The 13,683-nt window shown below is 35.7% G+C and overlaps 1 protein-coding gene across 1 annotated transcript in view; it reads left to right on the top strand.

Moving 5' to 3' along the window:
* SEMA3C (semaphorin 3C) overlaps positions 1–13,683 on the top strand; it is a 207,342-nt gene that overhangs the window by 175,738 nt on the left and 17,921 nt on the right. Inside the window, exons 13-15 of the mRNA XM_005679082.3 lie at positions 6,539–6,627; positions 10,153–10,194; positions 13,430–13,587. Of these exons, the coding sequence (XP_005679139.1) occupies positions 6,539–6,627; positions 10,153–10,194; positions 13,430–13,587 (289 nt within the window). The remainder of the gene's footprint in view (positions 1–6,538; positions 6,628–10,152; positions 10,195–13,429; positions 13,588–13,683) is intronic.

Genomic DNA, 13,683 nt, shown 5'->3' with positions numbered 1-13,683 from the left:
GGATAATTCTAAGCATCACAGTTTAAATAGGATAATCCCAAACTGCAGGGTGTTCAGAGAATTGCAGGTAAGAAGATCTGATTTTTGAATTTGAAAAAGACCTACTTGAACGTAGTGCTCATGCTTAGACCAGAGAAACAGAGTGTGGAGGGTATAAAGATATACTCAGAGAGATCTGAGAAAGAGATTGAGTACTGTGTATTCTTGGCAGCTGTAGAAGAAAGGCAAGCAGATTCTTTACCGTCTGAGCCACCAATCTGCCTATAGAAAAAAGGCCAGTGAATAAAACAGACAGGCGGTAGAGCTATTTACACTCAACTAATGAAGAAATTTTCCAACCTTTTGCTACATGTGAAAACTGATCTTGGATGATAAAATTGTAGTGGTAAGATATTGTAGGCAAGGTTTCATTGGATAATTAGATATTCTTCAATTTAAAGTGTTATTGTCCAGTTTTATAAAAACTTTCTTTTTTAGAAAATTAGACTAATTGTCAGAGCTGGACTTACCATAAACTTTAGAGTTCTTCATTTGTAACTGGCTTCCCTGGTGGCTGAGAAGGTAAAGAATCTGTCTCCAATTCAGGAGACCTGGGTTCTATCCCTGGGTCAGGAAGATCCCCTAGAGAAGGGAATGGCAACCCACTCCAGTATTCTTGCCTGGGAAGTCCCATGAACAGAAGAGCCTGGCAGGCTACAGTTCATGGGGTCGCAAATAGTCAGAGAGGACTGAGCGACTAACACTTTCACTTGCACTTTTAAGTGTTTGGGAAAAAGCCAAACAGCTCTCTTTTTGTGTTTATGTATTACCTTACTTAAAATAGGGCTTCCCTGGTGGCTTAGAGGGTAAAGCGTCCGCCTGCAATACGGGAGACCCAGGTTCAATCCCTGAGATGGGAAGATACCCTGGAGATGGAAATGGCAACCCACTCTAGTATTCTTGCCTGGAAAACCCCATGGACGGAGGAGCCTGAGAGGCTGCAGTCCCTGGGGTTGCACAGTCGGACACGACTGAGCGACTTCACTTTCACTTTACTTAAAATAGTAACCCTATTATAAAAGTTCAAAGTCTCATAAAATCTGAATTGCTAATAGTGATGATTCTCACAGGATTTAAAACTATTCCATTCATATTTGAATCCACAAATTTGAATGACTATTCTAATTTATGTATATGAAGGCTTTATTATGTAGAATGAGAACAAATGTGTTCATTTGTGATACACTGATGAAAAAGGAACCAGTATAATGAACTCTGGAGGTATGCTACCTCATAGAGTGTCAATTCAAGTATAAATATGAAATAGTACAGGAATTAAAATGCATATTTATTTTCTTGGAACAGTGTATTTTTATCATAGATCCAAGCACACAGTAAGCATCCATTAAATATTTGTTTCTCTATAGGGATCTTGCATTTCTATGATTTTTTGAAACTTAATTTTGCAGTAGAAACTGATATTTAAATTACTGATATTTAATATTTAAATTAACTGAATTTTTGTAAGAATTTCAGATAAGTTGATGTTTTACTAGGTAGAAAATGTATTTTTATCTTTTAATAATCTCTCAAGGGAAATCTACTCACATTAACAGTAAAACAAAAAAGAACTAAAATAGGAAAGCAAACAATAAATAAAAGTAATGTTCTAACTTTCATCACGAATGAGTCAAAAGTAAGTTTTTGCTTCTTATTAGCCCAATTTTATAGCTGTTCATTGTGCTGTATTTTGTAAATGGCTGGAATGAAATATGTTTGTTATAGGAATTTTTCAGAAGAAATTATTGTTTCTGTAAAATAATGTTCTCATACCCTGGAGAAGGGGATGGCTACCCACTCCAATATTCTTGCCTGGAGAATTACATGCTCAGAGGAGCCTGGCAGGTTACAGTCCAAGGGGTCGAAATGAGTCGGACACGACTGAGCAACTAACACATACACAGTTAGTTAAAACAGTAGGTAAAAACAGTAGTCAGTTCTCTCATTTGAGAATACTTAATAAAATTATTTTCAAAGCTGATAGTTTTGGCTTTAATCAAGATTCCCTTTTACGCAGCTTGACTTGAGATTGTGCTCAGTTTCCACTCATAGCTTCTGCACAGTCTCCACTCAAGAAGGGTTCGTTGCTGCCATGTGACGGACAGGAGGCCTGGCGAGCTGCGATCCCTGGGGTCGCAAAGAGTTGGACACGACTGAGCGACTGAACTGAACTGAACTGAGGATGACACTGGTCCTTGCAAGCTTCAGCCGGAAACCATAAAACTGTTGTGACTTAAAAAAAAATAAAAATAAGAAGTATGGTTTTAGAAAAGGCAGAGGAACCATAGATCAAATGGCCAACATCTGCTGGATCATCGAAAAAGCAAGAGAGTTCCAAAAAAATATCTATTTCTGCTTTATTGACTATGCCAAAGCCTTTGTCTGTGTGGATCACAATAAACTGTGGAAAATTCTGAAAGAGATAGGAATACCAGACCACCTGACCTGCCTCTTGAGAAACCTATATGCAGGTCAGGAAGCAGCAGTAAGAACTGGACATGGAACAACAGACTGCTTCCAAACAGGAAAAGGAGTACGTCAAGGCTGTATACTGTCACCCTGCTTATTTAACTTCTGTGCAGAGTACATCATGAGACAGGCTGGGCTGGAAGAAGCACAAGATGGAATCAAGATTGCCGGGAGAAATACCAGTAACCTCAGATATGCAGATGACACCACCCTTATGGTAGAAAGTGAAGAAGAACTAAAAAGCCTCTTGATGAAAGAGGAGAGTGAAAAAGTTGGCTTAAAGCTCAACATTCAGAAAATGAAGATCATGGCACCTGGTCCCATCACTTCATGGGAAATAGATGGGGAAACAGTAGAAACAGTGTCAGACTTTATTTTTTTAGGCTCCAAAATCACTGCAGATGGTGATTGCAGCCATGAAATTAAAAGACGCTTACTCCTTAGAAGGAAAGTTATGACCAACCTAGATAGTATATTGAAAAGCAGAGACATTACTTTCCCAACAAAGGTCCATCTAGTCAAGGCTATGGTTTTTCCGATGGTCATGCATGGATGTGAGAGTTGGACTGTGAAGGAAGCTGAGCGCCGAAGAACTGATGCTTTTGAACTGTGGCGTTGGAGAAGACTCTTGAGAGTTCCTTGGACTGCAAGGAGATCCAACCAGTCCATTCTAAAGGAGATCAGTCCTGGGTGTTCCTTTGGAAAGAATTCCTTTGGAAGGAATGATGCTGAAGCTGAAACTCCAGTACTTTGGCCACCTCATGCGAAGAGTTGACTCATTGGAAAAGACTCTGATACTGAGAGGGATTGGAGGCAGGAGGAAAAGGAGATGACAGAGGATGAAGTGGCTGGATGGCATCACCGACTCGATGGATGTGAGTTTGAGTGAACTCTGGGAGTTGGTGTTGGACAGGGAGGCCTAGTGTGCTGCGATTCATGGAGTCACAAAGAGTCGGACACGACTGAGCGACTGAACTGACCTGAACTGAACTGATGATCTTTATGATAACATGACCTAAAACATAGTTTTACACCCTAAACTTTCACCTAGCCACACACACAGACACCACATACACAGACAGAATATCACACAAATCCTTCCCTAGGTGTTATAATTTCAAGGCTTTAATTTTAGGGTTTTTGGTATATACTATTCCCATAGAAGTGTACACTGTTCTTTGTGCTGAATTCTTAACAGAAACTAGGAAACACCTCCAAGTGCCTTCATCTGTTTTCAGTTGTGGTGTGTCTCTGAACTATATGCCTAAATGTTTTTCCACTTCCAGTTTATACCTGCATTATTTATCTTCCAAGAAACTAGCACAAATTGGTACAGAACTAATTCTAAAGAAGTTAATCGATGAAACAGAGTAAATTCTAGGTTTCTTAATTATGCCTAGAGCCTACAAATCTTTAGGATTTTTATGTATTTTTAAGTATGGCTTAAGAAGTGAATTTTGTATTAAGAGTGTAGTTTGAAACTTTAACAGTTAGGTGCTTAAACTTTGTATCCTTGTAAAGGTCCAAGGATTGTTTGGACAAAATCTCTTAGGTCTTATTTTTCTGTATAAACATCACTATTATTATTTATAGGTTTTAATTTTTTTAGTTGGTAAAACTTTAGAGTTTACTTTTTATTAAGAATTATTTTATTGTACAGTTAGATTCATAAAATAGAAATTATAAATAATAAATGGAATTTTTATGTCAGAGTAATGCTTAGCTATGTAATCACACAGCTTGAGATGTGAGGTTTGGGACTTGTAGTATTGGTTTCAAGTTTTTTCTTTTAAGTGAAAGTCACTCAGTCATATCTGACTCTGCGACCCCATGGACTATACAGTCCATGGAATTCTCCAGGCAAGAATACAGGAGTGGGTAGCCTTTCCCTTCTCCAGGGGATCTTCCCAACCCAAGGATCGAACCCAGGCCTCCCGCATTCCAGGTGGATTCTTTACCAGCTAAGCCAGAACGGAAATTCATCTCTAATAGACTCCTAGTTGTTAAGTCCTGTACGATTTGGTTCAAGTATCTCTTCTTAGTGACATTTCTCAACAGAATTAAAAGATGTTTTAGTGTCTGTTGATGATAATGCACCTGTCAAAATTATAAATTCACACCCTAAAGTACATGCTCGTACTTTAAGAGAGTGATGACTTGATATTCACAAAGCAACTCATTAGTTATTTTAACAGGAACACATTTTGGTGAGGAAATATATTTTTACTTTCTCAAAGCACTCAAAAATTTACTTTAACCTCACATGACCAAGTTGCAACTAGTTTTTTTTAAACCTAAAATTTAAGTGCTTGGTAGAATAACAATTATATGTTTATATGTTTAGAAAATGCTTATGTTCCAGATGAAATTTTCTTAACTAAATTTTTTGACATAAGTAACATTTCTATATATATTGCATTTACTTAGACATTTTCGTTTGGGCAGTCTCTAATTGAGAAATACAAGTACTTTTTAAAGATGTAATAACGTATTTATTTTTGGCTGCCCGGGGTCTTAATTGATGCGCTGGCACTTTCTCAAGTAGTGGCAAGCGGGGTTATCTTCTGTTGCAGTGCTCAGGCTTCACGTTGCAATGGCTTCTCTTGTTGCAGAGCATGACCTCTAAGGTGGGCAGCTGTCAGTAGTTGCCTCAGTATTGTGGCCTGAGGGCTTAGTTGCTCCATGGCAAGTGGGATCTTCCTGGACCAGGGATCAAACCTGTGTTGTCTATAGCTGCAAGCAGTAGACCACCAAGGAAGACCCAAATACAAGTACCTTTTTATTTACTTAAGTTTACTTGACCTATCTAACTTGAAACTTTCACTATAGTTTAAATATTCTAAAGAAACATGTCCAACTGAAAACGATAATCATGAAAATCATAGAATTGTTCCATGAATCAGTTCACTCAGTTGTGTCCAACTCTTTGCGATCCCACGGACTCCAGCACGCCAGACTTCCCTATCCATCACCAACTCCCGGAGCTTGCTCAAGTTCATGTCCATCAAGTCGGTGATGCCATCCAACCATCTCATCCTCTGTTGTTCTCTTCTCCTCCCGCCTTCAATCTTTCCCAGCATCAGGGTCTTTTCCAATGAGTCAGTTCTTCAGTTCAGGTGGCCACAGTTTTGGAGCTTCACTTTTAGCATCAGTCCTTCCAATGAAAATTCAGGACTTATTTCCTTTGGGATTGACTGGTTGCATCTCCTTGCAGTCCAAGGCACTCTCAAGAGTCAACCACAGTTGAAAAGCATCAATTCTTTGGCACTCAGCTTTCTTTATGGTCCAACTCTGACATCCATACATGACTACTGGAAAAACCATAGCTTTGACTAGACAGACCTTTTTCAGCAAAGTAATGTCTCTGCTTTTTAATATGCTGTCTAGGTTTGTCATAGCTTTTGGTGCCCACATCTGAAATAAAGCCACAGCTAGGCTTCTGCTTTTAAAATTATTTTGGATTGTGAGTGAAACATTTTACTATGTCTAAACTCTCTGCAGCTACAGATTGAATGCCAATTTCTAGTACTAGTGATTTACAATATAATGATTACAAAAATTCATTCATAATAATTTTTTCTATAATAACATTTTTAGATAATTTTTTCTCATAATCAAATCATTATATGTCAATGTTAACAGAAATATGAAACTGTCACTTTATAATGTTGGTTAGGAGGAGTAATATTCTTAAGGGCTAAACTTAAGACTATTTCACATACTTGGTTCAGAAACAGAACTTTTGACTTCATACAACATTTGGACATTCTTTTCTTCTCTCATAGTTAAATGGCTTTACTGCTGTGCAAAATGTAATAAAATGTTCCTATTAATTCCTTTTGAATTAATCTCAATTTAAACATATGAGACTTACAGTGAAATAAGAATATTGCAAATGGTAATAGCTCAATGTATACAATCTCATTTTTGATGACTAAGTAATTATATAAATAATATTGTAAATTGTTAAGCCAGTAGTCTTATGTCTAAATGTCTTTGTTTCCTACATCTCATTGTTTCTTTCTCTTAGATCGGGGTACTGTGCAGAAGGTGGTTGTTCTTCCTACCAACAGCTCTGCTCGCAGTGAGCTCATTCTGGAGGAGTTGGAAGTCTTTAAGGTTTGAACATATATTCTGTTAACCTCAGCACATGCATGATAAATGGAATTCTGTAATCTTATGACCACTTGGGAGGAAAAAAAATTGATAAAAGATCAAATAAATGAAAATTATAAATTTTTGAGAGTAGGAAATACCAGATAAAATGAGAAGAATAGAACAAATATTTTTCTGAAGTCATTTTTTACATTTCAAGTTATCTTAAAAAAATTAGTATTTTAGCTATCATCACAACTTGAAGAATTTTGATGTCATCATAATTTTTTTTTAATGAGTTCTTATGGTCAAGGTCTAGACTATCTGCCCTGAAAGGGCTTTTATCATTTGCTTCACAAGCCACTGAGACCCAAATAATTCCACATTATTGATTGTTAGAAAAACTTTCTCATATTTTTTTGCCAGGAACTTCAAGAAAAACTGCTTTGTTCTCTCTTGTTTTATTGCTTTCAATTCAAATGTTACTCCAGTTAAATAAAACAAACATTGTTGTCTCTTTAAACTTAGAACTTCATGTTCTGTCTTGAAATTGCATTGTTTATTTTCTTTGTCCTTGAATTTGGGATAAAAGGAAATGAAAACACAACAAAAAAGGCATAGAGGAAAATTCAGGCCAGGTGATGCTAGTGGTAAAGAACCCTTTGCCAGTGCAGGAGACATGGAGATGAAGATTTGATCCCTGGGTCGAGAAGATCCCCTGAGGAGGTCACGGCACCCCATTCCAGTATTCTTGCCTGGAGAATCCCATGGGAGCCTGGTGGGCTACATAAGGTCACAAAGAGTCAGACATGGCTAAAGCAAGTTAGCACATAGGCTCACATGCGTGAGCCTGGGAAATAGGTACATGGTGTCCTGAAAACCCTTCTCTCCTTAAGGTATAGGTCATTAAATTGATAGTTCAAATGATCCCTCTTACCTGCATTTGGAAAAATGAGTAAAGCACAGCCAGATTTTGAAGAAACTTTGGTATGGAGTCAATTCACTGCAAACTTATATTTCTGACTAAAGTAACTAAGAAACAATGGTCATGGACACCAAAAGACCAGAGTGAGCTTGTACTGGAGTGAAAATAGCACTTCAAAACCCCTCACTGCAAACTATTGCTAATCCAGAATGTTGCCTTGCTCAGTTGACTGAACTCAGAATGTATTAATATATGTTCCCACAGTCACCAAAGATACTGGATTTTAAGCACATAAGTAACTAGGATACAATGATGTTAGATTACGCTAATACATTTTAAATATGAAGAAATATTTTTTAAAAAGCCAATACAGAATCTGAGTAATTCTGGCAATTTCCCATTATGTTATTAAAGCTACAGTTTTTAATGTTAGACTAACTTTGGCATCAGGTTCCTTGTGATTAGTGGATTAATATTGTGCTCATAAAATACTAACCATGTGCATTCAAGTGCCATTTCTATGCCTTGCTTTGTAAAGAAATGTCACTGGATTAACCAAAATCACATTTTACCAAACAATACATTTCTCATTCAGTTCAATAGGGGCAACATGAATGGCCAAAATAGTATGAAGTGTCTTATTCAGTAGTTTTCTTGAAGATAGCACAAAGATTATATTTCAGCACATCATTTTAATTCTGAAATATCTTTTTTTGATAATCAGAAAATGTTAATTGAGTTTGACACAAACCCAAACATGTACTCTATGGAAAGGTCTTAAAAATGTGAGGTATTCTGATCATGTGCTAACTACTTATGATCTGTTATATAAGTTATGCTGGTGTTATCATCATAAAGAATAAACTCTCAGTGGAAAAATAGAGTCAGTCCAAATGCATGTGAGGGGAAATCAACCCAAGAGAGACTAAGGATGCTTGAGCTTTCTTCCGGATGTGTGTGGCAGTGATTGATATGGCTAAACTGAGAGACACAGTTACCAAATAAAGTTACTGTCTTCAGCATGGTGTTTGTGTCACATTTTTTGAGGTGAGGTAAAAATAATTGGGTGTGTATGATACACGGTGATGGGTACTTGAGGAAATAATACATTTAAATTGGAAAAAAAAAATCCTTAGCTAAGTGTCACACTGATATACTGCAGAAAGCTCAAATGTAACTTTTAAAAACCAAGCACTTTGTTTTTAAAGAGCACAGAACCATAATATCTTCTTTAATCCTCGTTTCAGAACTTTTTCTGAAAATATGTCCAACTTTCCTAAACTTAACTTGAATTCGAAGTACAGCTATTAATATTTCCCTAGGTGGATACAAATTGCAAATCTTGCCCTGTATGTGTGTGCATTTATAAATGAATGTCATGATTTGTTGCACTTGAGTATTTAGAGATATCACTATATTCTCTTTTAACTGTTTTTATGAACACATAACTCCAGAAAGTGAAATAATTATGGGCAGAGTTGATTTTGGCAGCGTGTGCACACTTGAGTTACTCAGATCATGCTTCACAAAACTTTATCACATAATCACAAATCTAATCCTTAATCTTTAAAAGGAACTAATGATATGTAACAAGTAAAGTTAAGAACAGAGGAATTTTAAAAAAGGATAACTATTTCAGATAACTGTTAGGCTCTTTTACTAATTCACACTTATCAAAAGAAAACCTTATCTAACAATATTCTTCTGTTTTCAACTAAGAGGATTAGTAAGTGTACAGTTCAGTCGCTCAGTTGTGACCAACTCTTTGCAACTCCATGGACTGCAGCACGATAAGCCTCCCTGTCCATCACCAACTCCCGGAGTTTACCCAAACTCATGTCCTTTGAGTCAGTGATGCCATCCAGCCATCTCATCCTCTGTTGTCCCCTTCTCCTCCTGCCCTCAATCTTTCCCAGCATCAGGATCTTTTCAATTGAGTCAGCTCTTCGCATCAGGGGGCCAAATATTGGAGTTTCAGCGTCAACATCAGTCCTTCCAATGAACATTCAGGCCTGATCTCCTTTAGGATGGACTGGTTGGATCTCCTTGCAGTCCAAGGGACTCTCAAGAGTCTTCTCCAACACCAGAGTTCAAAAGCATCAGTTCTTCAGCACTCGGCTTGCTCTATAGTCCAACTCTCACACCCATACATGTCTAGTTCAGGCAAATACTTCTTTTCATAGCAGCATTTGACAGGTGAACAATAGTGTCTCATGCAAAATGCTTTTGTTGTGGAGGAATAAAATGAGGTACCATTCCACTGCTCCCCACCCAAGCACCCAGATCCAATCCTGAATTATTCATTGCATTCAATATTTCACATACAATTTTTTCAATTATCTCAAGTTTTGTTAATTTTCATTTATTTCTAATGACTATATTGATAGATGTGTTATAATTTGTACTTAATTTTTTAGTTTAGGCGTATATTTGTATAACAAATCCATCCTTATTTTGAACAGAAGAAATGAAGTTTATAGATAATTATTGCTAAACTTTGAAAATATATGTGCATATAGAGAGAAATGATGAATTTCTCTTGAATTTTAGCATAAAAAGTATTTTCATGTAAAATCCTTTTTAAGGATTATTTGAACAACTAACAATTTTTTTTTATTTTTTAGAATCATGCTCCTATAACAACAATGAAGATTTCATCCAAAAAGGTAAAAACAAGACCATGTTTATTTGCTTTGTATGTAAAAATTTTACTATTGTAGAAGAATGTATTTTATAACTTTGAAAATTCAATTTAGTGTTAGCAAAATAATTAATACTGTTCATAATATACCACACATTTAATTTTGATATGGAATTTACTAGCTTTAGTGGAAGAAAAAATAGGTTTATTTTGGTACAGAAATTAATTCGAGTAGAATATATATGTATGTGTGTGTGTGTATATATATGCAGCAAGATATTCCAATTTTTTTGTATCCTCTATTCTTAAATATTACAGTGTGTGAAGCCAACCAAAATAAAAATAATCTTTCTGAAGGAAGAATTTAGCATAATATTTGGGCTACTATAACATCACAAGCATTCTCAGGGACTTGAAATGCGTAATCAATCCTCTTTTCCTCTTTTGAGTTCCTGCTACTGTCAAATGTTTGAAATATGCAGTGCGTTCTTTTATGCTTATTTCTAAGAACGTACTATTTTATAAGGTTTACCTGTCACTTTAAAAATCTGAATGTCTCAAATCTAAGCCATATCAGGCTTCAAGGTTTGGGGAATAAATGTTTTACTATGATTTTAACCAGAAATGTTTGGTCTAATTTGCACCTGCATATGCAGATACACAATGATCATGGAAAGAAAAAGCCCAATTCCAGTCTCTACATTTGCAAAACATGCACCTCTCCAGACCCTAAAGGCACTATCTGCTAAGCAAAAGTTCTAAGGGGCAGAACAGTTTAGTCAAAATTGGGATAGGCTTCAGAATGATACTGATGTGCATTTGAATACCAACCTGACCCTAAATTATAAATAATTAACTTCACTGACCTACATCTGCCTCTGCAAGGTAATGCTTTTCTCACAAATGAATTAACTTACATAAATTGCCTAAAATAAAGTGGTAACGCTTGTTGTAAGAGCCTAAGACTTATTTTTCTTGGAATATGGAATAAAGTTTTTATGTGTTAGCATAACTAATGATATAACTTTGGTGTTCTTCACCATATTTGGTCTGTTATAGATAAAGAAGTATTCCAATCAGTCTTGTACTATTTTCACTTGATGACATTTTATGAAGAAAAATAAATAGGGTACAAGGAAGCTAAAGATCTCATCTGTCAAAATGTTTGCATGGTGCATAACAAACATTTTCCCAAGTAGCAAGAAGCCATTTGTCATTTTCCCCAATTTCTTAGGGAGCTGATCTCAAGTCAGAAAATCTTTGAAGTCAGCAGGGAATCCTTTCGTTGAAAGTAGTTTAATGGAAAGAGAAAGGATCAGAGCAAAATTCAAAATGGACACAAAGCCATTTGTGTGTCATAGTAGCCCAATAAACAGTTATAGATTCCAGCTCCTAATTCAACTGGTAAACTTGTAATACACAGTCCACTCCATTAAATTACAATTTACAACACACACATACACAGGAAAATCCGAGTATTAAATATGTCTCAGCTTCTTCTATTACAGATAATTTACAATCTTCAGTTAAATCAATTATATTCAAGGCAAGGTAACTGATTTGGGGGAAATTCATTTTAACAACTACATATTGCACTATTTTTTAAATGTAAAAGAACTGCAAATCGACAATGGTATTTTGTATATACTTAAATTTCATGAATTTAGTACCTTTTCTCATGCTCAAACTAAAAAATTTATTGTTCATTTTATACTCTTCTATTTTCTAATTTATCCTTGCATTCCGTGACAGAAAATAGATTAATAAAAAGGTTATTTATAGATTGAAATTACCTGTATCCTTTCCTCACATAAATACATTTCCGTGGAATAAGTTAATGAAGCTGATGTATTATTTGTTAATGTATTCAATAAACATTTATTTAAAATATTTCTAGGGAAATGATTATTATTGAAACATATAGTTTTTTCTTATAGCTTGAATGTCTCAAATGAGGATCAGTAATTTTCAGCCTATTTTCTGAAAAATTCATTGATCTGAACAAAGTATTTTATATTAGGCGCAGTAAACTGAGATGTGATTCAAATGATTAATTAGAATTGAAAATATATAAATTGCTAGCTTGTTCACTGGTAGTTTACTCTATTACAACTACTACTATTACTTAATATTCATTAAACACTTAGGTCCCAGAAACTATTTTAAGCAATTTATGTGGAATTAGTCCTTATATTGTTCTTACAAAACATCTATGGAGTAAGTGCTGCATAGTCCCTATCTTACTAAAGAGTAAGCTGAGATTTAGAAAAGTTACCCAGCAAAATTTTGGAAGCTGGGATCTGAATCTCAGAGATATGCCTCCAGAATCTGTTAGACCAATGATGCCCTCACTGATTTAATTGTGAATCTATATATAATTTGCAAATGTGTATGTATATATATATATACACACACACACACACACACACACATATACACACATGTTTGTGTACATGTGCATATATTCAAGTTCCAACTTAGAAATTCTATGTTAACTTGAGTTACACATCCTTTGTAAAATAAGGACTCTGAGTTAGAAACTTATCCCTTCAACTCCTGAGAACCACTTTATGCATAGCCAAGAGAACTGGGGCAGTATCATAATAAGCTCTTGACACCATTTGTAAGGAAGATGGAATCTTTATTTATAACTTAGGCTCTTGAAGATTTGTGGATCATACAGAACATTTAAAACATGTCTAAATATAAATACAGTCCTCTGAATTGTTTTAAAATTGCTCTAATGAGTAATAATTCACTTTCAAAAGCAGGTGAAAATTGTTTTAAAATTTTTATCTAATGCTTACTATTTTTTCTCAACTTAAAAATGTCCTGCATTTTAGACTTGACTTTTTCAAATGTACAAGGTGATGAGTTGCCAAACTTGAACACTCCCTTGTGCTTTGCCAAGAGAAAGCATTCAAAGAGAAAAAACAAACATCACAATTTAAATCTGTAATACATCAGCTCAAATCTGAGAGAACAATGAATCTCAACGTCTAAAACACATTACATGGTACCCAGAGTACATGATGCTCTGAGTTTTTTGTTGTTGCCTTTTTTTTTTTTAAACGAGTCAGGTAATGTTATAGGCGTATTAACATAGGGAAAGTCTATTTATTTTGGCATTATACCCTTCTGTACTTTGCTTCTTGTTTCAAAATGCATCCAAGGGTCTGTGGGCATATACTATGTGTTCCTGCTGAAAGGTCTCTTTTAACTTCCACGTCTGAAATAAATCACCGTCATTCTTCTGATAGCAACAGCTGTATGTGAGCTCCAATGAAGGACTTGCCCAAGTGTCTCTGCATCGCTGCCACATCTACGGGTCAGCCTGCGCTGACTGCTGCCTGGCGAGGGATCCCTACTGTGCCTGGGATGGCCATTCTTGCTCTAGGTTCTATCCAACCGGAAAGCGGTGAGTACTGAATATTCAGCTGAAAATCAAAATCAGTATCATCAGACGGTTAAGCAATTGTCCACATTATTGGACTCAGTTCTATTGCAGCATCCT

Source organism: Capra hircus, chromosome 4 (genome assembly GCF_001704415.2).
Source record: "Capra hircus breed San Clemente chromosome 4, ASM170441v1, whole genome shotgun sequence".
NCBI lineage: Eukaryota > Metazoa > Chordata > Mammalia > Artiodactyla > Bovidae > Capra > Capra hircus.
The sequence above is the reverse complement of the archived record's forward strand: the minus strand, read 5'-3'. Positions and strand labels throughout refer to the sequence as shown.